Raw genomic sequence first — 27,794 nt, 5'->3', positions numbered from 1 at the left:
CTCTATCCTATTCAGATTTATGCATTGTATACTCATTTGTTCTTCTGGACCCCTGCCAACACCCTTGCTAACTATCTGAGGCTATGTCTACACTCCAGGGGTCTATCAGAAAAAGGTACGCACATTGCACAGTGCAATGTGCATACCTTTTTCCGATAGTTTTTGGAAGAGGCTTTTCCGTAATTTGGCCCGTTTATGCTGGGCCAAATTTTGGAAAATCCTCCACTTTTGGAAGAGCCCTTCTTCCTCATGGAAGGAGGAAGACAGTGCTTCCAAAAGAGTGCTTCTTCTCTTCCACAAAAAAAAGCAAAAGAGCAGACACATTCCCTGGATGCGGAGGAGTTTTTCTAGAATACCTCTGGTATCCCAGAAAAACCCTGTAGTGTAGACATAGCCTGAGCTTAGCCTTTTAGTCACCGAGTGCTGGCCAGCACTCCTGCAGTCCAGCACAGCCTCAAAGGCAGTGATACTCTCAGAATTCTACTGCACGAGGGATCTTATCCAAGTAAATCCTCACTGTAGGAATTCTCTTTCCCAGCATGCACAACAATTCACATCACTCTTCTGTGAAAGAGTTTGGGGGCAGGGAAAGGGGGTCTGCAACCACACAAACTGCTGGTCAGCACTTCTCATCAAGTGGTAGCAAAGAGGCCATGAGCACCACGTCAATGGAATTGGAACAGAGAATCATAAGGCCCAATGAGGCGATTTTAGAAAATGTGCTCTCCACGAGGACAATGAAGCTGGTCTATTGCTGAGTTTAACAATGAAAAGAGCTGCTCACATGCAAGCATGCAACAGACAAATATACAGGAGATGCATAGATGAGTAAAGCTTTCCAATGCTTCACTGTAAATGTCTGTTTTACTTGGGATGTTTATACCACGATTTGATCTAATTTTTCCTGAGGGAAAAATTGGGCCAAATGGTATTTGAAAACCCAAAGGGAGGCAGCTGTTCCTTTTATTCTGTCCAGAAATCAGCTAATGCTATAATTGAAGCTGGGAGAGGAAAGGCAAACTTGTGTGGGAGTAATAGCTATGCAGGCAAACAACAGGCCCTCTAATAATGAAAAAGGCTAGGTGGGTGGATTATGTGCATGTGATGTTGACCATGCAATTTCCCCAGGAATGTTGTGATGTTTCATTGGTCTGCCTTCTCTGAAACATTATGGTGAGGCTGATTAATTCATGAGATCGTATGATAGCCAAGGTAATCATACACTTCAGTGAGGCCAAAGCACTACTATTAGAAAATGAGATTACACAATACTGTTTAATTAATTTTTATACATAGCACCTATATCATTTTCACAGTATGCTGTGATACTGCCAGTGATAGAGTAAGATGGTGAGAGTTGTTGGGGACAGTAGAAGAAGAAGAAATGTGCAGGTCTAATAATAAGAGGAGACAAAGAATAAAATACCAGCCAAGACTGTCCACTGGCTTACATTTTACACACTTTTATGAGTACAAAGTGGGGTATAAAACACTATCACATCAGTACTCTCCACTCAATCAGTAGCAAAGTTTAATACCCACTTTGCCCTGGTGTAATTGATGACAGATTGTAAGACAGTGGGAAGTCAGAACTACTGCTCACAAAAAACTATATTAAACTAATAGATGAGACTTGCAAAGAAACAACATCTAAGGATAAGGTTACTATTCCAGTCAGATTACCCCATCCCCAGATATTGCAATACATAGTCTCATCTGGAAGGAGAACTCAGACATCCCTTAGCAGATGCAGGACTTTGTCTTAGTTAGGGATGGAGTACTATCATAACTCTGAAATGTTGTGGTGTTGGTTTTAGTGGCTTGATTTCAACCAGTATATTACATATATTTAGTTTTGGAACTGCTGTTTCCAAGTCCTGGGTCTATCAGCATCATTTTCTCTTTTCTTCCTGCCACTTCACATACACACATACGGAACATAGACGCTATCATTCAAATAGAAGATGGTACTTTATAAGTCAAGGACAGCTAAAGAATGAATCCCAAGTGTCCTCATCTGCTGTTAATATCCTGTTTGGGGATTGCGAAAACATCAGTCTCTCTTCATCCACCTGGCACATGAAACACTGAAGGAAATCATATTTTTACAGAGTCTCTGCTTTGTAATAATATCTCTGAAGGGGAGTTTAATCAAGACCCAGCAAATGAATGTGACAAAAAGACGAAAAGCAAGAAAGAAGTTGAGTGTAATGAAAATAAGCTTACACAGCTAAGTGAATATATAGTTCAATGGTGTCTGATGGTACCAAGTCATCTCTCTTTTTAAAATACTTAATTAAATGAACTATTCTCAAGTGCCACATTAGCCTAGCCAATATTTCATGGCTGAGTTTGTGTGGCTGTGACAAGAGAAGTAAGTCTTTGAAGGGTAGTAGGAATGTGGTCTTAAAGTTTTGCTCATGGAAGGTGCGAAAGAAAGCCTGAAAACTTGTGGGAGAATGGGCAAATATGCATTTGAGGCTGATATGGTTATCACAATAGAGGGGTGACATGAAAAACTTTGTTATGTTCATTCAAAGAGAATCTGGGTACGTCTACACTGCATCCCTAGTTCGAACTAGGGATGCAAATGGAGACAACCGAAGTAGTTAATGAAGCGGGGATTTAAATATCCCGCGCTCCATTAACATGATCTCGCCGGCGCGCTAGTTCGAATCACAGCTGATTCGAACCAGGAAGTGCACGCCGGGACGCGTTAGTTCGTACTAAAGCCCTTAGTCCGAACTAATGTTACTCCTCAAAAAATGGGTGAATTGGTTTTTTGTTTTGATACATCCATGGTGAAATAGGCTTAATATATTCAGGAATTTATTCTTCTCTGCCTTGAGGCTCCACAAGGAAGTTGCATAAATGTATCAAGATAAGAATAGAATCTTCAGGCATTTTGGACTGGGCTTCTATAGCTTTTAGAGGACCCGTATTTGACTCTGAGGGTACGTCTACACTGCATCCCTAGTTCGAACTAGGGATGCAAATGGAGACAACCGAAGTAGTTAATGAAGTGGGGATTTAAATATCCCGCGCTCCATTAACATGATCTCGCCGGCGCGCTAGTTCGAATCACAGCTGATTCGAACCAGGAAGTGCGCGCCGGGACGCGTTAGTTTGGACTAAAGCCATTAAATGAGGAGTAACATTAGTTCGGACTAAGGGCTTTAGTCCGAACTAACGCGTCCCGGCGCGCACTTCCTGGTTCGAATCAGCTATGATTCGAACTAGCGCGCCGGCGAGATCATGTTAATGGAGCGCGGGATATTTAAATCCCCGCTTCATTAACTACTTCGGTTGTCTCCATTTTCATCCCTAGTTCGAACTAGGGATGCAGTGTAGACGTACCCTCAGAGTCAAATACGGGTCCTCTAAAAGCTATAGAAGCCCAGTCCAAAATGCCTGAAGATTCTATTCTTATCTTGATACATTTATGCAACTTCCTTGTGGAGCCTCAAGGCAGAGAAGAATAAATTCCTGAATATATTAAGCCTATTTCACCATGGATGTATCAAAACAAAAAACCTATTCACGTACCAGAATAACTATCCACAGGAGTTGGGCGGAAGGGAAGTGAAAGAAAGGATGCTCTACTGAAATAACTGTATCTATATATGTATAGTTATTATACCTATACTAGCCAATTAGCCCATCATAAGACAAGATTTTCAGGTCTCTCCTCCACATGTGTCTTCTCTCCTGAGCCTCCAGTCTCTCGCTCTGTCTCTCTCTGGGTACGTCAACACTGCAACGTTAATTCGAACTAACTTAGCTAATTCGAACTAACGCATCTAGAACTAAAAACTAGTTAGAATTAGCATTTTGCTAATTCGAACTAGCGTGTCCACATTAAGTGGACCCTGAAGCGGGGTTAAGGATGGCCGGAAGCAGTGCCGGCAGGGCATCAGAGGAGGACTTAGAGCGTGGAGATGCTGTCTCAGGCTAGCCGAGGGCTGTGCTTAAAGGGTCCCGACCACCACCCTGGACAGACAGTTCTCAGGGGTGCCCCGCTTGCAAAGCAGTCCTGGCTTGGAGTGCCCTGACTGCTCACGCTGGGCACATCACAGCACTCGGCCATCAGACCGGCTGCACTTGCCGCAGGCTGCCATCTGGGGAGAGGGGGCAATTGGGGGGCTGCAGGAGAGCTTCCACCCCCAGAAGCCCGCAGAGCCAGCCCAGTCCTCCCCATCGGGGGCTTGTGCCCAATTCCTCCCTCACCTCCTTCCACTTACCCTTCCCTAGCCCCTCTTCTTGATGTACAAAATAAAGATAACGTGTCTTCCAAAATGGAATCTGTCTTTATTGAACAAAACTGGGGGAGACTGGGAAAAGGAGGTGGGAGAGGGGAAGAGAGAGTCTGGGAGAGGGGAGGGCAACTAAAATGATCAGGGGTTGGGAACAGGTCCCATATAAAGAGAGGCTAAGGAGACTGGGACTTTTCAGCTTAGAAAAGAAGAGACGGAGGGGGGACAGGATAGAGGTCTCTAAAAGCAGGAGTTGGGTGGAGAGGGCGCATACAGAAAAGTTCTTCATTAGTTCCCATAAAGGAGGACTAGAGGACACCAAAGGAAAGGAATGGGTAGCAGGCCCAGGTGGGTGCCCGCCTCTTGCAGTCTCGGGCAAGCTCCCGGGAGCCGCCAGCCTGGTCCCGGGAAGAGGATGAGGGCTGGGGGGCATCGGGTGGGTGGCTCGATCCGTGCCAGGTGCAGGGTCTGCTGGCTGGGTGCTGGGAGGCTTGCACCTGGCATGGGCACCGTAGCCAGCCCGTGCCCCTTTAAGGGGTCCGGGGCCGGGAGGGGGGCAGACGAGTTTCCCTGGTGTTGGCCAGAGTGGCCACCAGGGAAACCTGGGGAGGGCTAGCCTCCCACTAGTTCGAATTAAGGGGCTACACACCCCTTAATTCGAACTACCTAGTTCGAACTAGGCTTAATCCTTGTGGAATGAGGATTACCTAGTTCGAACTAAGTGTTCCGTTAGTTCGAATTAAGTTCGAACTAACGGAGCGCTAGTGTAGCGCCTATGAAAGTTAGTTCAAACTAACATCCGTTAGTTCGAACTAACTTTGTAGTGTAGACATACCCTCTCTCTCTCTCTCTCCCCTCCTCCTACAACCTCCCCTTCTCTCTCTCTCAGCTCTCCTCTGCCTTCTGCCTCTCTCCATTTCTCTCTTTCTCTTCTCCCCCTCCTGCCTCTCACTGTCTCTCCGCTCTCCTCTGTCTCCATTGGGGATGCACGTTCGTCCAGGCCCTGCCCCTTGGGGGTGTACGTCACCGCCCCGCCCCCCTTCATCTCCCGCTGTGGCGCTTGGCTGACTTATGTGCTGCTCAGCCAAGCCGCCGCATGGGAGCAAGCAGCACAAACGGCCTCTCTCTCTCTTCTCCTCCTACTGGTTCGCCCTCTCTCTCTCAGCTCTCATCCATCTCCTGCCTCTCTCTCTGTCTCTCTCTTTCTCTTCTCCCCCTTCTGCCTCTCACTCTGTGTTTCTCTTCTCCTCCTCCTGCTGCGTCTATCTCACTCTCTCTCTCGCTGTCCTTCTCTTTCTCTCACCTGCTCCGTTCTTCTCTCTGTCTCCTCTGCATCCTCTGCATCTGCTCTGCTTTCCTCCTTTTGAATCTGGTGCCCTTTCCTGACATCAGAGACGCCCGCTCGTCCAGGCCCCGTCCCCTGGCTGTTCCCTCTGGGTGGCACTGTTGCCTCCCCCAGTGGCGCTTGGCTGACTTCTGCGCTGCTCAGCCGTGCCGCCGTGCAGGAGCAAGCAGCGCAAGTGGCTGTTTGGGCCCCGCGCTCCCCATGCAGCACCCCCATGCTGCATGGGGAGTGTGGACCCCAAACAGCCTCTTGCGCCACTTGCTCCCACGTGGCGGCCCGGCTGAGCGGCGCAGAAGTCAGCCGAGCGCCACTGCGGGAGGCAACAGCACCGCCCAGAGGGAACAGCCAGCGTTTCAGCGGTAGAGAGTCACAGACATTGGGCTACTATATATATGATAACTGATAAACATTTTCCTGTGTAGATAAAGCCTTAAGTAAACAGTAAGATTTCTACAGACAGAGATGATGCAAAACACGGCTGAAGCAATGTCTGGAGTCACAGTTGAAGAAATCAATTCTGGGGAGTTTTTATCCTCACTTGCCAGTATAAGTTACACAATTTGAGAAATGAGAACTAATTACTTAAGCAACAGTAACTGTAAGGAAGATTATAGTGGATTCAAATAGTTGTGGAAAATCATGCATGAGCCAAAAGCATTTTTTTAGCTTTGTAGTGAAGGGGTATATAAATTAACAAATTCACCCTCTGTTGAGGTTCAGTACAATGCCTATGCACCATTGAACTCCTGGTATTGAGGAACTTAAATGGGGCATAGATAGATCTTGTGCTGGATTCCTACACAGTGATGAATGTCATCCAAAGTACTTTACAGCTTTCTAGAAGCTCATTATTAGTAATATTACTTATGAATTGATCATGTACTTGGTCATGTAAAAGTTCAGAATCAGAACCCTAGCTCACTGGACATTAATTGTTCCAGTCGTTTAGGAAGTGAGAGTAGAAGCAGGAGAGAATTGTCCAGGTTTAGAATGCAGATCCAATTTCCAGCACAGTATTCTGAAATGCATTTTGTTTTAATGAAATAAACATTGAAACTTCATAGTTGCTGATTACTGTAATTCGCTGTTTTAGTTTGCTTCCAGAAAACCTCTAATTTTTTCCACTGTTATATCGGATGTATATGTTCAATGAATTTTATTGGAAATGTCTAGTGTATAACAAAAATTATAAAATTAGGATTTAAAGGGCACTGGGAAAGTAAAAAAGAAAAACAATGTTACATTCCAGAGGCAAACCTAGATCAAATGAAAAGTAAGCAGTTCACAAGTAAATGAATCCAGTATGAAGATTTAATGAATAGATAACTCCACTAAAATATCACTACATAGTGTTTCCCCCTTCAGGTAGCATAGTAGGAATTGTTATCTCCAGCTGAGACTTGTAAATTCCAGGGAACAAATCCTGAAGTTCTTACTCAAGCAAAATACCAACTGAGATTGGCAGCAGTTCTGCATAAATAAGGATTGAATACAAATTCTGAAAAGACTTCTGATGATGAGCAGAAAACACTGGGTTTATTAATACAGCAAAGAAATAAAAAATCATTTTGTGAAGCATACATATTTCACTGAGTTTGCATTCTGATAACTACGGTCTCTGTGCCCATTTAATTCTTGGCCTTTCTGCTGAGACCATTAAGAAGCGTGTCAATTTGAGCCAACAGTGACAGTATTTTGTATTATGTGAACATCTATCCGCAAGCAACTGGACTCACCCCACCAAATTCATTTCACAAAGACTGCCAAATAGTTTTCCGATAGTAATCACTATCAGTTAAGGCAGTGGTATCCAATCTTTTTATAGCCAAGAGAACTTTTTAAATGTCAGGGCAAGCCAAGATCTACCCCATTCCTTCCCCAAGACTCCACCCCTTCCCTTAGGCCCACCTGCTCCATTCTCCTCCTCTCCGTCACTTGCTGTTCTCAGCTCTTACCCACTCTCACTGGGTTGAGACAGGCGGTGCAGGTTCTGGGGTGGGAATGAGGGATTTGAGTGAGGGAAGGAGTGAGAGATTTAAACTCTGGGAGGGAATTGGGTGCAGGAGGGAAGTGGAGAAGGGGATGCTGGCTTGGGAAGGGAGCTCCAGGCTGGAGAGTGTTGGGGTCAGGTGGAGGGTTGGGGTACTGAGCAAGCCACAGGCTTGTGGATGTGAGGATGCAGGAGTTTGAGTTGTGGTGTATGAGGGGCTCAGGATTGTGGTGTGTGGATGGTGCAGGAGTGTTGTGGCAGAAGACTGGGGCTGTGTGTGGGGGGTGCAGGAGTTTGAGGCTGTAGGGGGCTCTGGGACAGGGGGTGCAGGAGTTTGAGGCAGTGGGGGGTGCAGGGGTGTTATCATGTTGTGGCCAGATGGGGGTGTGGCCCCGACGGGGGGCTTGTTGGCCAGGCTCCATTTTTAAATAAAATAAAATAAAATATGATGTCCAAAACACAAGGTTTTAACATTGTCTTTATTTATGGGAGGGGCGGAGAACTTCTTTTGGGTCAGGAGCCACTGACCCACAGAAAAATCAGTCAGGGACCACACAAGTGAGATGCAAAAAACCAACCCCTCCAAACCCGCCCCCCCAAGCTCCACTGATGTGGCCTCAACTGAGACACCTCCCTCCTGTGGCACTCCAGCGCCATGCCCCTGCTATCGACCAGTCAATTGCGATCTGCTGGTTGGTGACCACGGAGTTAAGGTCATTCTCAGTTGTACTTAAACTGATGGGCTATAGGGCAAAGGCTCCAAATACCAAGTCACTTGAAATTCTGAGGACCTCATCCAACTCCCCCCGAAGTAAATTCCAGCAGAAATTGCATTGGAAGGGACCTTAGACACTCTGGTCATAAATACTATAAATAAGGCCAGATCCCCTCTTCCTTTTTTTCCTTTCATTTATTTAATATGAAATATTTCCATCCTTGGTCTGATCATTACAGACTGATCACTTAGGCTTTGTGTACGCTGCAGAGTTTTTTCAGAAAAATGGCGTTTTTCCCAAAAACTTCCCTTACGTCCACACTGCAATCATGTTTTTTTGGGAAAAAAAAAATCGAAAGAACTGGGGGGTTTTCTGACATTGGTAAACCTCATTCTATGAGGAAGAAGCCTTTTTGTGAAAGAGCTCTTTTACAAAAAGGGGTGTGTGGACAGTGAAGAGGGAGTCCTTTCAGAAGAAGAGGAAAAAGCACAGGTGCCCTGGTGGCCACTCCATCCATAGAAATCACAGCTTACATGAGAGAGAGCATCTATTCAGTGTGGACATTCTCTTTCGAAAAAGCAGATCACTTTTTCGATGCACTTTGGCAAGGTGGGCGCTCTCTTTTGGAAGATGTTTTTTCAGAAGATCTCTTCCAGAATAGCTTCTTCCAAAAGAAGCCTGCAGTCTAGATGTAGCCTCTGATCAGCTTCCTAGTGTGAGATTAAATTTGCATTTCTAGAATAAAACAACTGTGCTAGCATTTTGATCATAGGAATAGCATATTCACTGTCATTTGAGGCCCTTTATCTAAGGCCATATGTACTCTTGTGCTAATACTGTCATCCAGAGCCATAATGTAAGAGAGGAAGGGGAGGACTCTAGCTCTTCCACAGACTTGATACAGGAATTTAGACAATTCCCTTGATCTCTCAGGCTATGTCTACACTATGGGGTTTTTCTGGGATAACAGAGGTATACCAGAGGTATCCCGGAAAAACTCTGCCACGTCCAGGAAATGCTTCTGCTCTTCCGCTTTTTTTTTGCAGAAAAGCAGACGCGCTCTTTTGGAAGCCCTGTCCTCCTCATCCCACGAGGAAGAAGGGCTCTTCTGAAAGAGGAGGCCTTTCTGAAATTTGGCCCAGTGTAGACAAAGTGCAATTTGCATACCTTTTTCCAATAGATCACTGTAGTGTAGACAGAGCCGCGGTGCCTCGGTTTCCATCCGTTAAATGAGAATTACACTCCTTCCTTTCTTCTGCTCTTTGTCTGCCTTGTCCATTTAGATTGTAAACTTTGAAAGAAATGGTTGTCTCTGCCTTTATGTTTGTACAGCATATAGCACAACGAGGCTTTCATTCTAACAGGAAGGCTCTAGTCATATAGAGAAGTCATAACAGCACCATGATTTCACTGTGAAGCAAAGGCAGGAATAAAGTGTAATAAACTTGTTTATAAAATCATGCCATACAGTAGGGCAAACTTCCAGAAGTAATATAACTGGTCTTCATAATCAGGCAAAGTTAAAACACCAGAAAATAAAATCTATCCTTTTATGAGCTGGGGATTAAAACTATTAATTTCTAATTGATATATGAGATGGGCCACTGGATCAGTGATCTTAGTGATAAGAAGGACACAGGACAGAGGCTATGTCTACACTATAGGGTTTTTCCTCGTGTCCTGGGAATGCATCTGCTCTCTGCTTTTTTTTGTGGGAGAGAAGATGCGCTCTTTCAGAAGCCCTGCGTATATGCTTGTTGTATACCCAGACCCTGCATCACTGAGGTCTCATTCACTAGGGAAGCTAACCTGCAAAGTCCCAGATGCCTGCTACTGCTTTGCAGAGTGGTGGTAACAGTATCAGAAGGGAATGCTGGTATCAGAAGATGGGGCAATGACAAAATATAGTTCAGTGTGTCTTTGTTTTGTGCAGCACTTTAAGTGCCATGCCCTAATGATTGCTGTTTTGAAGTGGATCTCTACAATGTTGCATCTTAATATTTGAAATGATAGGGTTAAAAACAAAAGAACTTGGGTCAACATAGCTACAGCACTATGTAGTGTGAAAAATCCACACCAAGAGCACTGTAGCTAGGCCTGACTTAACCCCCCAGTGGGAATGAAGCTAGGTAGACATTGAGGGTACGTCTAAACTACACCCATCTGTCGGCAGAGGGATGTAAATTAGACGTATCAAAAGTGCACATGAAGCGAGGATTTAAATATCCTGCGCTTCATTTGCATAATGGCAGCTGCCACTTTTTTTCGAAACCGGGCTTTTCAGTGGTCTTAGCTCCTACCATTTAGGAGTTCTTGAACAGACAGACAAACACATAGACAGACAGCCATGCAGACAAACTCTCAGATATATAGTATATGAAACAAAAATGTCTATACTGGCATGTTTGGGGGTAAAATTAAGATCAGGAGAAACAACAGTGAACAAATTTTGCTCCTAGTGTAAACCAAAGTAATTGTATACTGGAGTTATACTGACTATAAATGGGGTGACAATGTGAACTCTGGCCTTTTAGTAATAGAAAATGTTAGGTTCACAGGCTAGCTGCAGAATAAAAAACAGAAAAAGTAAAGACAATGTGGGTGAGGTAATATCTTTTATTGAGCTGACTTCTGTTGGTGAAATAGACAAGGTGAAGGCCTTGGTATATTTTATCACTGTGTTTTGCTGCTTTATGAGGTTAATAATGTGTTCAGTCTAGTAAATTTTTCTCTGAGGCTATGTCTAGACTGCAGGCTCCTTTCGGAAGAAGCTTTTTTCAGAAGAGATCTTCCGAAAATACTGCTTCCAAAGGAGCACGTCCACACTCCAAAGCACATCAAAAAAGTGATGTGCTTTTGCGTAAGAGAGCATCCAGACTGATTGGATGCTCTCTCGCATAAAATGCCACCCAGAACCACTTCAGTCAGGGCTTTAGGTCACCAGTTGCTTCCGAATGCTGGTGCTGGAGTCTTGCAGAGATACGTGCTTAAAGGGACCCATCAGGACAACCATTTCTCTGCTTCTGCTAGGTGCTTGCCTATCTCTTTGAGGGACAGCAAAGCTCTCACAGTGCCTGCTATGGTTGCCTTGCTTTTGTGTATGCCTCAGCTTTTTCCTATGTGCCATGGAGCCAGAGCTGCCCCTGGGCATGCGATGGCCCCACATGGCCATGTTGCAATTTTTGCAGCACTTTGTGCCAGCTTCCTTCCTAGTCCTGACCGAGCTCGACCCCAAGCTTATTATTGGAACCTTCTCCCTGGGTGTTGGAACTACACTCTGGCAACCACAACCCACTGTGGAGAGGCGTTTCTGGAGGCTGGACACCAGTTCGGACTGGTGGGACCAGCTGGCCATGGAGCGGTGGGACAACCAGCAGTAGCTTTGGAGCTATGTGCCTAGATTGCCCCTGCCCTCTGAAGACATAACACTCACCTGCATCCCGCCACCTCCCTGAAAAAGGGGGCCCCATCGCCATCTGGAAGCTCGCAACCCCAGACAGCTACCGGTCGGTAGGCAACCAGTTCGGCGTGGGGAAGTCCACCATCGGGGCCCTTCTTTGTGGGGGTAAAGCACTCTCAGGCTGCAGTCCCTGCATGGGAAGGGGGAATCCTGTAAAAAAGGGACCCTAGGGAAAGTGGGGTTGGGGGCTATGGTGGTGGAGTGAAAGTGGGGGGAAGCCCTGTTCCCGGGGTAGGGGGGGTTGTTCTATCCCGCCCTCACACAGTCCTGCTGCTGGGAGGGGTGGCCTGATAGAGTGTGGCTCCTGGGGTGTTTGGGAAAAGGTATGGTATGGGAGGGGGGCGAGCACCTCCTAAGGGCTCAGGCACTCCCTCTCTCATTCTATGTTTTCTGTGTTTGTTTGTCTCTTTCTGCAAGTGGTGAGGGCCATCAATTCCATCCTGCTGCAGAGGGTCATCCGCCTGGGAGACCTGGACCTAATCTTGACCAGATTTGCTGCCCTGAGGTTCCCAAACTGCAGCAGAGCAATTGATGGGACCTACATCCCGATCCGCGCACCCGACCATTGAGCGGCCCAGTACATGAATCAGAAGGGCTATTTCTCAATGGTGCTGCAGGCCCTGGTTGACCACCATGGACAGTTCATTGATATTTTTGTCGGGTGGTCTGGCAGATCACTAGTCCTGAACAGTCGCTTACAAAGGAATTTTTCATCTTTCCATATCTTTCCATCTTTCCATCTTTCATCCACGCCTTTACTGAAAGCTGGATGACTTACTTTGATCATTTTTGTTTTAGTTTGGGGTCTAGCATAAATCATAGGGCTTGATTCTCCACCCCATTTACACCAGCTTTGCACTAATATAACTCATTTCACTAGCTCACTGACCGTCGGTTATGGATTGTTCCTTATCATGCATAGAGAAAAACCATTTCTAGAATCATGTGACTCATTTACTGACCTGACAGCATTCATACAACTGTTGTAGTAAAATATAACATTGTCCATTTTCTAATTTGATTAGTTGTTTAATCATATAGGATTAGTAGTGTCCACACAACATTTTTTTATGTTACAGCAGCAGAGCAGTCTACAACAGTGAACTATCGACCATACTATGGGGCACACTCCTTTCAGCCCTTTATAATTAAGGTTCAGTAGAGCTCTCTGCTGATCAGATCCAAGTGCTCTGAAATCTACATGCGTAGTCAGATTGGGGTGAAAATTGTTGTTCTGCTGAGGAATTACTTTTCAAATGACCCTATGTCAGATTTCACCAGGATGCACACACAACCCTTAGAAAGACACTTCTTAGGGATGTATGTGGCACAATAGAGCCACAGAATTATGAACACCAGTGTTACAAATTGACCCGTCAACCATGCACTCCATTTGGAACAAGAAGTACTCAATCAGGCATCAGCAGAGCCAAAAAAAAGGGGAGAGGGGAAAGGAACAAACACAATATAGTACTGTGTTAAACTGCTAAAAAATACAGGGGAAGTTTTAAAAGATTTGACAGACTAAGGAAATTGTTTCTCTGCTTGTTTCATTTAAATTGAAATGGTTAAAAGCAGCATTTTTCTTCTGCCTAGTAAAGTTTCACAGCTGGATTATGTCAATATTCAGTTGTAAACTTCTGAAAGAACAACCATAATGTTTTATTCAGTGTTACAAAGATTACAAGGTTACAAACAATGTCCATTCCCAAAGTGTTCGTAACTCTGAGGTTTCACTGTAAATAGGAAAAATGAAGGAATGGAAAAGCACGCCACCCTCACTCCTTTAATCCTACTTACATTAATCTTCCAAAACCCTAACATTCCTGAGTTACTTGTTTGTGTCTCACAGCTCCAGGCCTTCAAAAAATATTTTGAAAACTTCATCCATAGTGGACTTGGTGCCCCATCTGTCAAGTTCTTAGCTCTAGGCCAATTTTGTCTCATCTGACAAGGGATTACAGAGTAAATTGAGCACAATTCCTAGGCAACAACTCGGGTAGGCTACCACAATTTTAAATCAAGTTGGTTGAAAGCAAAGCATATTCTAATAGGGGCCTGGAATTCTTTAGTGAGTTTCTACTGGGCAGCTACTGGGCAGAAAGGGCAACATGAGATGAAACTAGACTTCAAGTAAGTACATAGGTAAAATAATGGTACAAGGTCCTGGGTGCAGTGCTTTAACAAAAACTTGCTTTTCTGTCTCCTTTGTTTTTGGATCTGGTTATTGTCAACTCAGAATAGGAATGGAGATCAATATTAGATCGTCAGAAATTTGGTCAGAAAAAGAAAATACCTTTGTATTTATCTGTCTATGAATTGCTGTCTTATTGGTGTAAGTATGGCGCTTTTTCAGCAATGGCCATTTTAAAAAATGAGAAGCACAAACCACTACCAGTTCCTCTTATTTTCTTTCCTTGCTGTACCTCCATACATTAATTCCTAAGAATTAGTGAAGATACAAACTGCATTTGGTCATGTCTAAAAGCATCTAGCACATTAAAGACTAACCTGCAGTATCAGCATTAAGATGGGATTGGTTTATATAGCGTATCCATATGGCATTGGTTTGAAACAACAGTAATGGGCCAGCTCTTTATTTAATTCATGGACAAATAGATACGAAAACAACTCAGCAATATATTCCAGATGTGCATCAGTTCCCTGCATGCCCTCCAACAGAGGAGATGAAAATATGTATGCTTATAGTTTGAGCATACATACTAATTTAGGACTTTGAGGTGGCAAGATAAGACCCCAATTTGTGTTAAGACAGCATGCTCCCAGAAGACAGTTCTAAAATAATAATATCAAAATATGCATTGGCTTGCATCTTAGAAAGCACAATTTCAATGTTAAATGCCAAAAAAGGTTGTTAACATCACTAAACTGGAGAGTTCAGAGGGCACTTGGAAACTATTACAGTTAATAATGCACCTGAAAATCTCTTTGATTAGTTATGCTCAGGACCTCATTTATTCAGTGATTTGTAACAGGATTGTGCTCCAAAATCTGAGAGTTCATTTAGCTCCTGCCTAGATTAGGAAACCAGGTCAGATTTTAAAATGTGTTGGTTAAAGCATTTTAACCAACACTTTTTAAAAAAAACTAGTATGATCAATGTTTAACACCTTTAAAAATGTTTTGGTCATGGTCAAGCCTATGGAGCAGTCTCCAAGAGTTTCCTTAAATTGTACCACGTTGCCCATAGTCCCATTGGAATATTCTGAGAGTTGTAAATTACCAGAGTATAGGGGTGCTCTGGCCAAGCACAAGTGGTATTGTGGCACTACAGCAAATCTATACCATTAAGGCTGTGTCCAGACTCAGGGGTTTTTTCGGGAAAATAGCCTTTTTCCGAAAAAACTTCCCCTGCGTCCAGACTCAAGTTCTTTCAAAATTAAATCGAAAGAACGCGGCTTTTCTTTCGATGGCGGTAAACCTCATTTCACGAGGAAGAACGCCTTCTTTCGAAAGTTCCTCTTTCGAAAGAAGGCGCTCTTCAATGTAAATAGGGCTTCTTCAAAAGAGAGCATCCAGACTCACTGGATGCTTTCTTTCGAAAAAGCAAGCCGCTTTTTCGAAAGTTCAACGTGCAGTCTAGACGCTCTCTTTTGAAAGAGGCTTACATAGCCCAAGAGAATTCTCAATTCAGAAGGACTCATAAAAAGTTATTCCATTTTATGCCCGTTTGCCACCACAATAGCAGTGTGATCCAAAGACCTCGGTTTTCATTCTGAATTTGACACTTACTTACTGTGAGCCAGAACAGAGGCCAGATTTAAAAACAACAACAACAAAAATCACCACAACAAACTGGGTCAGCTCTTTTGCAAATCTGACCAGAAGTGTCATGATGAGAGTTCCTGAATGTTGAGCAATTTTCAAAATCTGTCCTATATAAAATGGTCTAATGAGAGCTGGGAAGTTCTGAAAATCTGTGGCTGTGGTTCTTGTACAGTAATTCCTCATGTAACACTATAGAAATGTTTCAGAAAATGATCGTGTTAATGAAAACGTGTTATGCAGGGTCAATTTTCCCATTGAAAATAATGGAAAAGGTGAGGGTTGCGTTTCAAGTGGTGGTGTCTGTTGGGACTGGGACATAAGGTTGGGGGAGAAAGGAGACTGGATTACAGCACGGAGTGGAGGTATTTGGCTCTGGAGAAAGGAAGAGGAGGAGAGGGGAGGGGGATTGGGTTGGGAGTATGCCCCTGTGATGGGTCTGCTGGGACCCGCACTGCGTCTGGCGATGGGGGGGTCGCCGGGAAATGGTGCGGTGAGTGGCGAACCCTCCGCTGCTTTGCAGGGAGGCCGGGGAAGCCCTGAGCAGCTGCCAGCAATGGGCTGGCTGGGGAAATAGTGTTATTCTGAGGATGGTCATGTAATTCAAAAAAGGTTCCCTAAAAAAAATGATGCTATCGTGAAAACATTTTAAGCAGGCACGTGTTAAATGAGAAATTACTGTATAATGCAATACTACTACTGACTTAATGAAATAATGTAAGAATTATAAAATGAAATGAACAATAAAACAATGAAAAAAGCATAAAACAAAATGGAATTCTGCAACAGCCAATACAAAATTTTAAAATTACAAAATAAAACTTTTCCAAAACTAAAACATTTTGCAAATTCCATTTCTAAAATTAATTTTGCTCCAGTTCAGAACAAAAAAAAAAAACAATTTTGAAACATCAAAATTTCCTGCAAGATGGAAATTCTCATTTGGATCAGTTCTAGTTGCATATGCAATTTCAGTGTCAACATTTCCAGACTTTTCATTCTTAGGCCTGCTAACTTCACAATCTCTAATGTAATCATTTTGTGGAATGTCTGATTCAACATAAAAGAAACTTCAAATGTGATAAAAATTCAAAAGAAGCCCTGAAAAATCTTTCCCCCCAATATTTCTAAAATTTCGGAGTGCTCATTTCTTTTATGTGGTGAATCAAAGCTTTCTTGTCTGTGATATTTTGGAACATAGCTCCCTTCGGATCTCTGAAAGAGTCTGAAGTAACATTATTAAACACAAAAAATGTTACAGTAGATTTTCATCTTGCCTAAATATTATCCTCCATTAGAAGGGAAATTCCTAAACTGGTTCCAGATCCTAGCTGTAGGAGATGGCAAGCACTGTAGTTCAGCTGAGATTGTACAAGTTTGGTATTGTATTTAAACTACATACAAGCTGGAAACATTCCCATTTAATGGCATCTTCCTTGGTGAGGGGCTCTCTGACTTCATTATCGAGTTATGAATGCAGCCATTTAGTAACAGGCTTGCTAAAATGGAAGTTGAAGGAAAACTTGGCATAGTTTGTTTTCACACTAGTTGCTAGTTAATTACATGTAATTTGAGAAGAAGTCTGTAGCCCTTAAATCACTGAATATGATGTTTAATTAGCAGCATCCTCATGAATGAAGCTTTTTCCATGCTTCAGATTATTCTTCGGTTAGCTTTTTTTTTCTGTTTGTCTTCTCTGTGCCTTTTTACTCCTGTCACAAGGCTAGAGTTTTCTGTTACTGTTCCATCTCCTTTCCATACCTCAGGATGGTACATGTGTCCAGGAACAGAGGCCAAAAACAACAGATTTATCTCAGCCCTGATGACAGCAAGCTGCATGCTGAGTGAATTTTTAAATTCCCCAAAACTACTTTTTTGCCAAAACATGTGGAGTTGCAGCATTCAACATTTTATTGGGACTGTTATCTCCAAATGAAGAATGACTCCACTGGAAAAAATGATTTGGTATCAGCTGCAGGGCTATTTTTAGCTGCTTGTTTGGTGAGACTTCAGAAAACATAATTAGTCATCAGGAAAGAGATGTTCGCCAAGTCTTAAATTCAGTTTTTGCAAACCACATTTAAAAGTACCTTGTCTATAAGTTTACATTATTGGGATCAAGAGATATTTTTCTTTGTGAGCATGTGGTTCCTCATTGTACTTCGAATAAATATTTGTTTGTGAAGATTATAAACTGGAAGTACTAGAGGCTGAAATCTTCTATTTATATGAAAAGGTTTGTACAGGTAATAGTTCTGGAATTATCTCCTAATTCTGTCACTAATTAACTTTCAAACTTGCTTTAGGATTACCTGTGTTCTAGAGCAGTTGTGAGTAGACATGGACAAAAAATTTTTTCACTGAAAATGTAAATGAAAACAAAAAAAGGGAAAACTTTTCTCCACAAAATTTCAACTTTTTATTGAAAACCAAGAATTTTCACCTGAAACCCAAAAGTTTCTTTTGGGAAAATCCAAACATAATATCAATTTTTTGCTCAAATTGATCCAAACTGAAATATTTCAAACCATTTCAGGTCAGTTCAATATTAAACCATGTCCACCTGAGCCATTGCAGTGCCTCATGGGAACAACATTTTGAGTGCCTAATTCCATTTCCCCCTATAGGCAAGGCTTCCCAGTCAAGCTACATCTCCCATGATGCAGTACAATCAGTGTTCCCTCTAAGGGGTGTGCCTGCACCACTGTGCACAAAAAATTCTGCGCCCACCCACCTCCCCTGCAGAGCTGCAGAGTAGCACTCACCACTCACTGTCCTGATGGAAGGTGTGTGGTGCATTCCGGCTCAGCCACAGTGAGGCTGTCCCTGCTGGGCTTGTATATCTGTTTGAGCTGGGAATCACTTCTCCTGGCTCTTGTGCAGACATACTATTAGACCCTTCAGTATCTGGCCAACTCAGAATTGGTGAGCTACCACGATTGGTTAATATCCAGCTTATGCCACTCCCATCCTTTGCCAGCAGTGCTGACAGTAAATTCAAGACACCTGAGCCGTGGAGAGAAGGAGAGTCCGCACTGTGATGTTTAGTGCCAATGGAAGTTTTCAGTACACAAGAGATATGATTGATCCCTTTTTTGCAAATGTCTTTCCAAATTTGATAAGGGTCCCATGTTCTTCTCTGTACTAAATGCTCTTCTTAAAATTATTATACAGATATAGATCTTTGAATATTGAGAAGCAGATTAATTGAAGGAAATGTAAAAAATACCAAAACAACCTTCCTCCACCCCTGGAACTCAAACTCTCAATCAAATGCTGCTATTTTCAGTACTGATTTAACTAGAGAGAGTGGACCACATGGAAGTGGTTGTTACAGATAAAGATTCAGTGAAATGATTGTTCACAACAAACATCTTTTGAAATCCTTAGACTACAACTCCCTTGGAGAGACTTCTCAATGAAATGTGATTAAATACAAAATTGCTTTTTATTGGTTTGAATATTTAACAACTCATATGCTCTGTATTGTGTTCAGCTGGTCACACTGCACTGAGCCAGGCAGCAAGTATACAACAATTCGTGAGTGGTGGATGAACTTAGGGATGGGGTAGGCAAGCCCCACACTTTCTCCTTCTGTCCCAAGCCCTGTCCCTAACCCCCAAGGCCCATGGGAGCCAAGCCCCCACCATTGTCAGGCCCTTAGCACTCTCCACCTCCTCCCTCCCACTGAGTGGATGGTGCCTGGCACCAACCTTCGTGGCCCCAGAGCAGGGGGAGGGCAGGTGGCTCGAGCCTCCCCAGTCACGGAGCAAAGTTGCCCCAACCTTGGTGCCACTGATGTCCGAGCAGCCTTAAATCCAAATGTTTCTGGAAGCCCACTGTGGATGTGGATAGATGGCGCTACTGTCCTGATATAATCTGAGGAGCGTAGGGCAGGGCTACTCAACTTTGGAAGCTCCGGGGGGCACAATGCTACTCACAGCACATGCCAAGAGCTGCAACTTAAGTGTGGTTACATATACATGCAAATACATATGCAAATATATGCAAATAGCTTCTTTCGCACTGATGGGCATGAATACAAAGATTAAGGCAATACTAAGCTGCTGTTTGCGGCATCTGGGGCTGGCCATGAACAGAGACTGCGTCAGCAGCAGCCCCTGTCCATAGGGGGTCCCAGCAGGGAGTTGGTACCCCTGTGGATGGGGGCTGCTTTACCACAGCAGCTCCTGTCCATGGGGGATCCCAACTCCACTCTGGGACACACACTCCCGCACAAACAGCAGCTGCAGCTGGAGCAGCCTCCCTTGGCCCTCTCTTTCACCCCAGCATGGGGGAAGTGGGGAAGTGGCAGCATGATGATGGTGCTGGGGGGGGGGGCAGTTCTTTAAGCCAGCTCCCCCCTGCACTGGCTCCTGCTTCCTGTCCTCCCCCCCCCCCCCTTTGCTGCCTCTGATATAGGCAGCAAGGGGGGTGGAATGTGAGTAGTTGACTTGACTACCCAATAGGCCTAGACTTATCAGGTAGTTGACTGATCAACTACTCTTTTACATCCCTAATACTGCTATAATACACTGGCCAAAGCCTCTTTGTGTGGATGCAGCCTAAAAAAGCAAAAATGTACCTTCTAGACCCCTCTTGAGTGAAACTAGCTATACTGATAAAGGCACAGTTTTGCAGGGACATACTTGTCTACATTAAGGACATTTTCTGTACACGTCTGCTGGTCACAAATCATACTGATATCATACCTGGCAGAAGTTTGCAATATTGATTTGGTCCAAATTATCTTAATACAAGTATAACTGTGTCTAATTAGGGCTTTTTCTGGAGTAAGTATTTCTGTGGGGGAAAAAAATCACACCTTTTACCAACATGGTTATACCAGTAAAACTGGTAAGTGTAGCCCAAACCTGACTAATATAAACACCCCTTTCTGTTCAGCTCTGTGACTCAACTATTTGTATTTTTCAACAAAAAAATCAAAATTAGAAACCTAATCCGAACTAGCTACTCCGTGCCGCATGTAGCCACGCAGCACGGGGTTCGAACTAGCCGGCATTTAAAAATGGTGCCGGCCGGCTTCATGCAAATGAAGCCTGGGAAATTCAAATCCCGGGCTTCATTTGCAATTGCGGATGACTACATTACCCCCGCTAGTTCGAACTAGCGGGGTAGTGTAGACATACCCTGAGACATTTAACTTCTTGGGCTCGTCTACATTGGCCCCTTTTCCGAAAGGGGCATGCTAATTTTTCAGATCGTAATAGGGAAATCCGCGGGGGATATTTAAATATCCCCCGCGGCATTTAAATAAAAATGTCCGCCGCTTTTTTCCGGCTTTTAGAAAAGCCGGAAAAGAGCGTCTACACTGGCCCCGATCCGGCCCGATCCTCCGGAAAAAAGCCCTTTTCCGGAGGATCTCTTATTCCAAAGTAGGAATAAGAGATCCGCCGGAAAAGGGCTTTTTTCCGGAGGATCGGGCCGGATCGGGGCCAGTGTAGACGCTCTTTTCCGGCTTTTCTAAAAGCCGGAAAAAAGCGGCGGACATTTTTATTTAAATGCCGCGGGGGATATTTTATCCCCCGCGGATTTCCCTATTACGATCTGAAAAATTAGCATGCCCCTTCGGAAAAGGGGCCAATGTAGACGTAGCCCTTATGTTTTACTGGTTCTCAGGAAATGGACCTGCCTAGTGTTAAAGATCTTTAATGGTTTACATTTTCCTCCTTCTCTAAGACAATCCTCTTAAACACATGCCATCTTTAATGGTTTAATTTGTTCATATTTATAAACAGAAAGTCCCACCTGTTCTCAAACCACACATAATGGCCGAAGTTGTATTTTTAATTGGTTGAACTTTTATTCATGAATAATGGTTATTCATCCAGCAATTTAATTATGGTATGAAATAATCGTTGCACTAAACCAGTGGCACAAGATCAAAGGACAGCTGATAACAGAATTTTGAAGGGAAATTGCATAGGTCATGGCAACATACTTAGCAGTAAGAAGATAATGATATTAAGAAAGGGAACACTCAGTGTTTCTTATATTTTAGGGTATATGGAACTGAAATAGACCTGGTCCAGTTTAGCTATAGTAGGTAAGTTGGGGAGAGTTAAGATTCACTTCCACTCCTGTGCACCCATGTAATTTGGCTGGCCTCATGGGAAATTTCAAGTGATGAGATGCAAGTAGGACTTCATTAGTCTTGCACGCTTTTGAAAGCTGTTTAACCACTTACACTTTGTGTCTTTCACAGACCATCTGAAAGGAGAGATAACCCAGCGGCACATTCAAAGGGCAGCTCTAGGTAAGAGCAGAATATTCTTTGTATGGATAATAAATTGTGCATTTGGGAAGAGAAGGTTCTTTCCAGTGTTTACATGGAGTGTAAACATAAAACATGCAATGGTCACAGAGTGTGGGGGAGCCACCGGGCTCTGCACCCATATCGGCAGCCAGATTTAACTCTCGTTCAGCAGGTAGAACAGAAGGGCTACGTCTACATTGGCAAGATTTTGCGCAAATACTTTTAACACAAGAGTTTTTGCATTAAAGTATTTGCGCAAGAGAGCATCTACACTGGCATGTGCCCTTGCACAAGAGATATGCTTTTGCGCAAAAGCATCCGTGCCAGTGTAGACGCTCTCTTGCGCAAGAAAGCTCTGATGACCATTTTAGCCATCGGGCTTTCTTGCGCAAGAAATTAACGTTGCCTGTCTACACTGGCCTCTTCTGCAAGAACAGTTGCGCAAGAGGGCTTATCCCTGAGAGGAAGCGTCAGAGTATTTGTGCAAGAAGCACTGATTTTATACATTAGAACGTCAGTGTTCTTGCACAAGTACTCTCGGCCAGTGTAGACAGGTGCCAATGTAGACACAGCCAAGGTTTATTGGTTCACAGGGATACAGCGTAGAACAGACTTGTTAGCCCAGGAACCAGAAGCAGTCAGCACACTACCCTTTGGGAATAGGGGGCCAGAGCCCTCCCTTTCCCCAAGCCAGCTAGACTCCCTGTATCCTAAGCTAGCGGAGACCAACCCACACACTCAGCAACCAATCCCAGCCCTGCAGGCAGCCCCATCTCCTTTGTCTGGCTTCACCTGATTGAATCTCTCACCTAGGCTCAGGTTACAGGAGAGCCTCAGCCATTGTGTACATGCTGGGCTGGGCAGCCTTCCCTCAGTGAGAGTCTCTCCCAAAACTCCCATCCACGGCTAGGCACCAGTGCAATAGCCAGGGAAACTGAGGCATGCACACAGAGTTACTACAGAACAGCCCAGGACAGTAGGAATCACATACAGCATAACAAAGAGACCAGAGTGAATAAAATCCCCACTTCATCACATAAACTCAAGCCCCAAGGAGGAGGGGGGCTTGATTCACAAACTAAAAGGCGGTAGTGATGATGGCGCCCAGTCATAACTTTTGGCCAAGTAGTTTGGGCGCTCGGACTGTGGAGCAGGAGCTTGGGTATCCCGTCTCCTAAGTGCATGCCCTACCCATGAGGCTATGGAGTCATTCTCACTTTGCTTCTTGCTCAATGACTTTTAAAATATTTGACACAAAGTGAAACACTTTCAAAAGAAGAGTCTGAGAGAGATCCACCTAAGCATAGCCTGTTGTAATTGGGGCACTCACATGGGAGGAGAGAGATATGGGTTCTTCGAGGACTGTCCCTGTGGGTGCTCCACTTTAGGCCTTGTGGCGCCACTATGGACCTAGTCAGAGATTTACGGTAGCAATGCTCTCCAGTAGGCTGTGTACGCGAGGCAAGCAGCATGTGTGGTGCCGGTACCACACATGGGCAGAAAACATTCCTTCAGTTCCTTCTCTGCCGCCGCCAGAACTACAGTTGCTCTCCTAATTCATCTTGTAGTTCAGCACTTACCCTGTTAATAGTTAGTGTTACAGGGTTGTTGGGGTTTTTGTTTTTTTTTGATAGTTTAGAGTTAAGGTTTTTCTTTATTGAAGGGAAAAAAAGAAGAAGAAAGACTTTCTCTGTTAGATCGCCATCAGTTTGGCCAACAGTTCTACTCTCCCTGGGATGCCTGGTTGCCCAGGATTCAAATGCTGCGTTTCCTGCAGGCTTTCCATCCCCGTCACAGATGGTCATTCCCAGTGTGTGTGCTGCCTCGGTCAGGCACACGCTACCACACAGCGCCAGCACTGCAGACAACTAACAGTTCATACACGGAAGGCATGGGAGTTTCAATTAAAACACCTTTCATTGAAGAAGATGGTGAGACTGGCCTCTGACCCGAAGCACTTCTCTCCCCGGCGCCAGCTGTCACTTCTGGCCATGTCTAAAAGAGCCATGTCTGGCAGCTCTGCTTCAAGAGACTCTTCCTCTGATCAACCTAGGAAGAGATCTCACTCCTCCAATAATGATGATTTTCCCTCAAAAACATGGGAGCAAGCACCCAAAGTGCCCCTTGCTCCATCCCCAGTTAGGGCTCCATGCAGGGAGGTTCCAGGACTGTCTGGCACCAAAGGTTCCCGAGGGTCCAAGGACCTAAGTTGAGCAAGGTTCCAGGCAAAGACAAGTAAAATCCACACCATTGGCACCGTCAGCACACACATCTGTACTGAGGAAAGATAAGACCAAGCCGTCTATGGTCATGGCACCGCTGGCACAAAAAAGCTGAAGTCTCATATGGCATCATCAGCACCCATGCCACTGCCTGCACCAAAGAGGCACAAGCATGCGGCACCGACACTTTCTCAGTACAGTTGGCTCTGCAGGTACTAGCCATAGTCCCATCTCATCTGCCCTCGGCACCACATACGCAGGTACTGGCCCCATTCACAACTGCGGAGGATCTCAGGGTGTCCTCAATGCCCAAAACACCTCTGTTCAGCACTAGCGGCATGCCTTCGTTGGGCAGCTTCTTGTGCTCAGGCACGCCAGGCTCAGCACCACCATTGTCAAGTGATGATGAGGAGAAGCCCTTGGTCGGCACCCCCTCCCCAAGGCATTCCTCCCGAAAGCAGCCTCAGCCACAAGTACACCATGCAGTGGTACAGCAACAACCACTGCAATGGCTACCCCCTACCATACAACTTCCTTTCAGTTGGTCCTTTTGGGACCTGTGAGCACCATATCGAGCCCAACACCCACAACAGGTACAATAGCTCATGCCAACTGCTCCTATCTCCAGAGTAATATCCCTGCCATCACTGGACAGATCGCTTTACCAAGAAGAAGAGACAATTTCATCCATTGATGAGGAGTTGTCTACTTCCTCCTATCCTACAACACACATTTCCTCCTCTTCTCCAGACGACACCGTCATGCCCCCTGCCTTCTACTGCAGGAGACGAGTTCTGTTCTTTCCAAGAACTTTACAAGTGCATTGCAGATTTCCTTGAGGTCTCCCTGGTCACCCTTCCTGAAATTCAACACAAGCTGACCAGGTATACTCCATGCCTCACTGGCCTTCAAACTGGCGTTACCCATGGACCCTGCGCTTAAGGACTCTGCCAAAATCATAAGGAAGACACCAGCCACAATCCCACTAGTCTGGAAGAGACCTGACCATAAATATTGCGTGGCCCCACGGGGCGCAGATTTCTTATTTTCCCATCTGTCCCTCAATTCGATAGTGCAGGGTGCAATTAATCAGAGGGGCAAACAGAGCGCCACGCACACAACCCCATATAATAAAGAGTGGAAGCAGCTAGACTTCATGGGCAGAAAGGCCTATTCCTCATCCTCTCTTCAGCTTCGTATAACAAATTACACAGCAACGTTTGCAAAATACACCCACCACATCTTTGAACAGCTCTCACTCTTGATTGACAATGTATCAGATGACAGACAAGAACAGTTTTCTGCCAATATAAACAAAGCAATTCTGATCTCCCGCACGGCCCTGCAGGCTGCCCTCGACACATCCAACACAGCTTCATGATCCATCACTACTGCCATCGTGATGAGAAAATCTTCCTGGCTCCACCTGTCAGGGTTTCCTCTTGAAGTTCAGGCCATGGTAGATGATCTCCCTTTCCAGGGATTAAAGCAGTTCGCAGACACTACTGAAGCATCTCTCCATTCACTCAAGGATTCCAGGATGAGGTTGAAAATCCTTGGTATTCATGTATCTCCAGCCAGACACAAACAGAACAGATATTTCAATCAAAGATACCAGTCCTCCCCTTTCAACCAGATTCAGAGGCATTTTGATAACAGGAGTAAGCAATGACAAACCAGGCATAGATAGGACACTAACCAACCTGCCACATCTCCGCTGTCTAGAACAGCCCTAGGCCCACTTGCTATTCCGCCAACATCTACTACCATTCTTCCACCATTGGTTTTCTATCATGACTGAAAAGTGGGTGCTAGACATCATGAAGATTGGATACTGCATTCCTTTTACAAATATCCCTTCTACCTCCCACCATCCACGTCCCTTTTCAGGGACCCATCTCATGAGAGCGTTCTACTCCAAGAGATTGAGCATCTTCTCCACCTACGGGCCATAGAACCTGTACCCCAACATCACAGGGGCAAAGGCTTCTACTCCCATTATTTCTTCACAACAAAGAAATCAGGAGGGTGGAGACCAATTCTCAAGCTCAGGAGGCTCTATCATCACATATGATGCCAACGCTTCAAGATGATCTTAGCTACCATAATACCAGCTTTAAATGAAGGGGACTGGTTATCAACTCTTGACCTCCAGGATGCTTATTTTCATGTATCCATCCTGCCAGCACACTGGAAATACCTGAGGTTTACACATGGCAACATATATTTCCAATACACAGTTCTACCCTTCAGACTCTTCACAGCCCCAAAGGTCTTCTAAAAAATTATTGTAGTGGTGGCTGCCCATCTCCGCAAATAAGGGATATCCATATTTCCCTATCTTGACAACTGTCTGATCAGAGCAACCAAGAGCCAAGAGGCCCACAAAGCGGTCTCCTTAGCCATGTCCCTATTCCAGGCTCTGGGGAATACAAATTAACCTATCCAAATGCAAGATCCAACCCACTCAGGCTATAGAATTCATCGGAGCATATCTCGATTGTGTTCAGGCAACAGCTTCCCTGCTCCACCAGTGATTCCAGTCTATCAAGCATCTTATCGAGGTGCTACAGATCAGCCCACAAGTTCCCACAAGAACTTGCCTCCAGTTACTAGGCCACATGGCAGCAGCCACATCAGTGGTACCGTATACTAGGTTGCATATAAGGCCAATGCAGCAATGTCTCAAAAGAGTCTACAGACCGCATTACACCAGTATCAACAAGCTGATTTCTATCCCAAACAGAATCAAATGCTCAGTAAGTTGGTGGGTGGATCCAAAAAGCCTGTGCGCTGGAGGACCCTTCCTCAGAAGTCCCCCGACAATCGCGATCATAACGGATGCCTCCTCCTGGGGTGGGGAGCGCACTCAGGCCCCCTCAGAGTCCAGGGCCAATGGCATTCACACGAGTGTTCCCTGCACATCAACGTGTTGGAGCTCAGAACAGTACAATACGCATGTCAGAACTTCCTCCAACAGACACAGGGCAACTCTACAGATTTTTACGGACAATCAAGCCACAATGTACTAGATAAACAAGCAAGGCAGAGCCAGATATTATCGCCTATGCAAGGAGGCAGCCCACTTATGGTCTTGGTCTATAGATCACAATGTGCGCACGCAAGCCTCTTAGGGTACGTCTAAACTAGCCCCCTAGATCGATCTAGGGAAGCTAATGAGGGTGACCAAAATTGCAAATCAAGCCCGGGATTTAAATATCCCGCACTTGATTTGCATGTTCCCGGCTGGTCATCATTTTAGAAATTGACTAGCCCGAAGTAACTGCCTGCGTCTACACGTGGCAGTGAAATGGGATTCCAATTTAAAGCCCCTACATTGAATTAGCTGGTAAACCTCATTGCAGGGATATTTAAATCCCGGGCTTGATTTGCAATTTCGGTCGCCCACATTAGCCTCCGTAGATTGATCTAGGGGGCTAGTGTAGAGGTACCCTTAGCTCCTGGGCAAGGACAATATTAAAGCAGACACCCTCAACAGGAAGTTCACCTCCAACCACAAATGGGAGATGGATGACAACATACTTCATATTATATTCAAATGCTGGGGATTCCCCACAATCTACTTATTTGCAACCAATGCGAACAAGAAGTGTCCATAGTATTGTTCACGTGCGAGCATTGGCTCACACTCTCTGGGGGATGCCTTTACAATACTTTGGAATGCACCCCATCTATATGCCTTCCTGCTAATCCATCTTCTTCACCAGGTAGTCAACAAAATAAG

The 27,794-nt window shown here is 44.7% G+C and overlaps 1 protein-coding gene across 2 annotated transcripts in view; it reads left to right on the top strand.

Moving 5' to 3' along the window:
* Positions 1-27,794, top strand: part of KIF6 (kinesin family member 6) — a 380,441-nt gene that overhangs the window by 301,235 nt on the left and 51,412 nt on the right. For both annotated transcript variants that reach the window (XM_075925091.2, XM_075925090.2), the window contains exon 16: positions 21,777-21,827. In XM_075925091.2, the coding sequence (XP_075781206.2) occupies positions 21,777-21,827 (51 nt within the window). The remainder of the gene's footprint in view (positions 1-21,776; positions 21,828-27,794) is intronic.

This window comes from Pelodiscus sinensis, chromosome 3, assembly GCF_052426305.1.
Source record: "Pelodiscus sinensis isolate ZL-2025 chromosome 3, ASM5242630v1, whole genome shotgun sequence".
Classification (NCBI taxonomy): domain Eukaryota; kingdom Metazoa; phylum Chordata; order Testudines; family Trionychidae; genus Pelodiscus; species Pelodiscus sinensis.
This window is presented reverse-complemented; position numbering and strand designations above follow the sequence as displayed.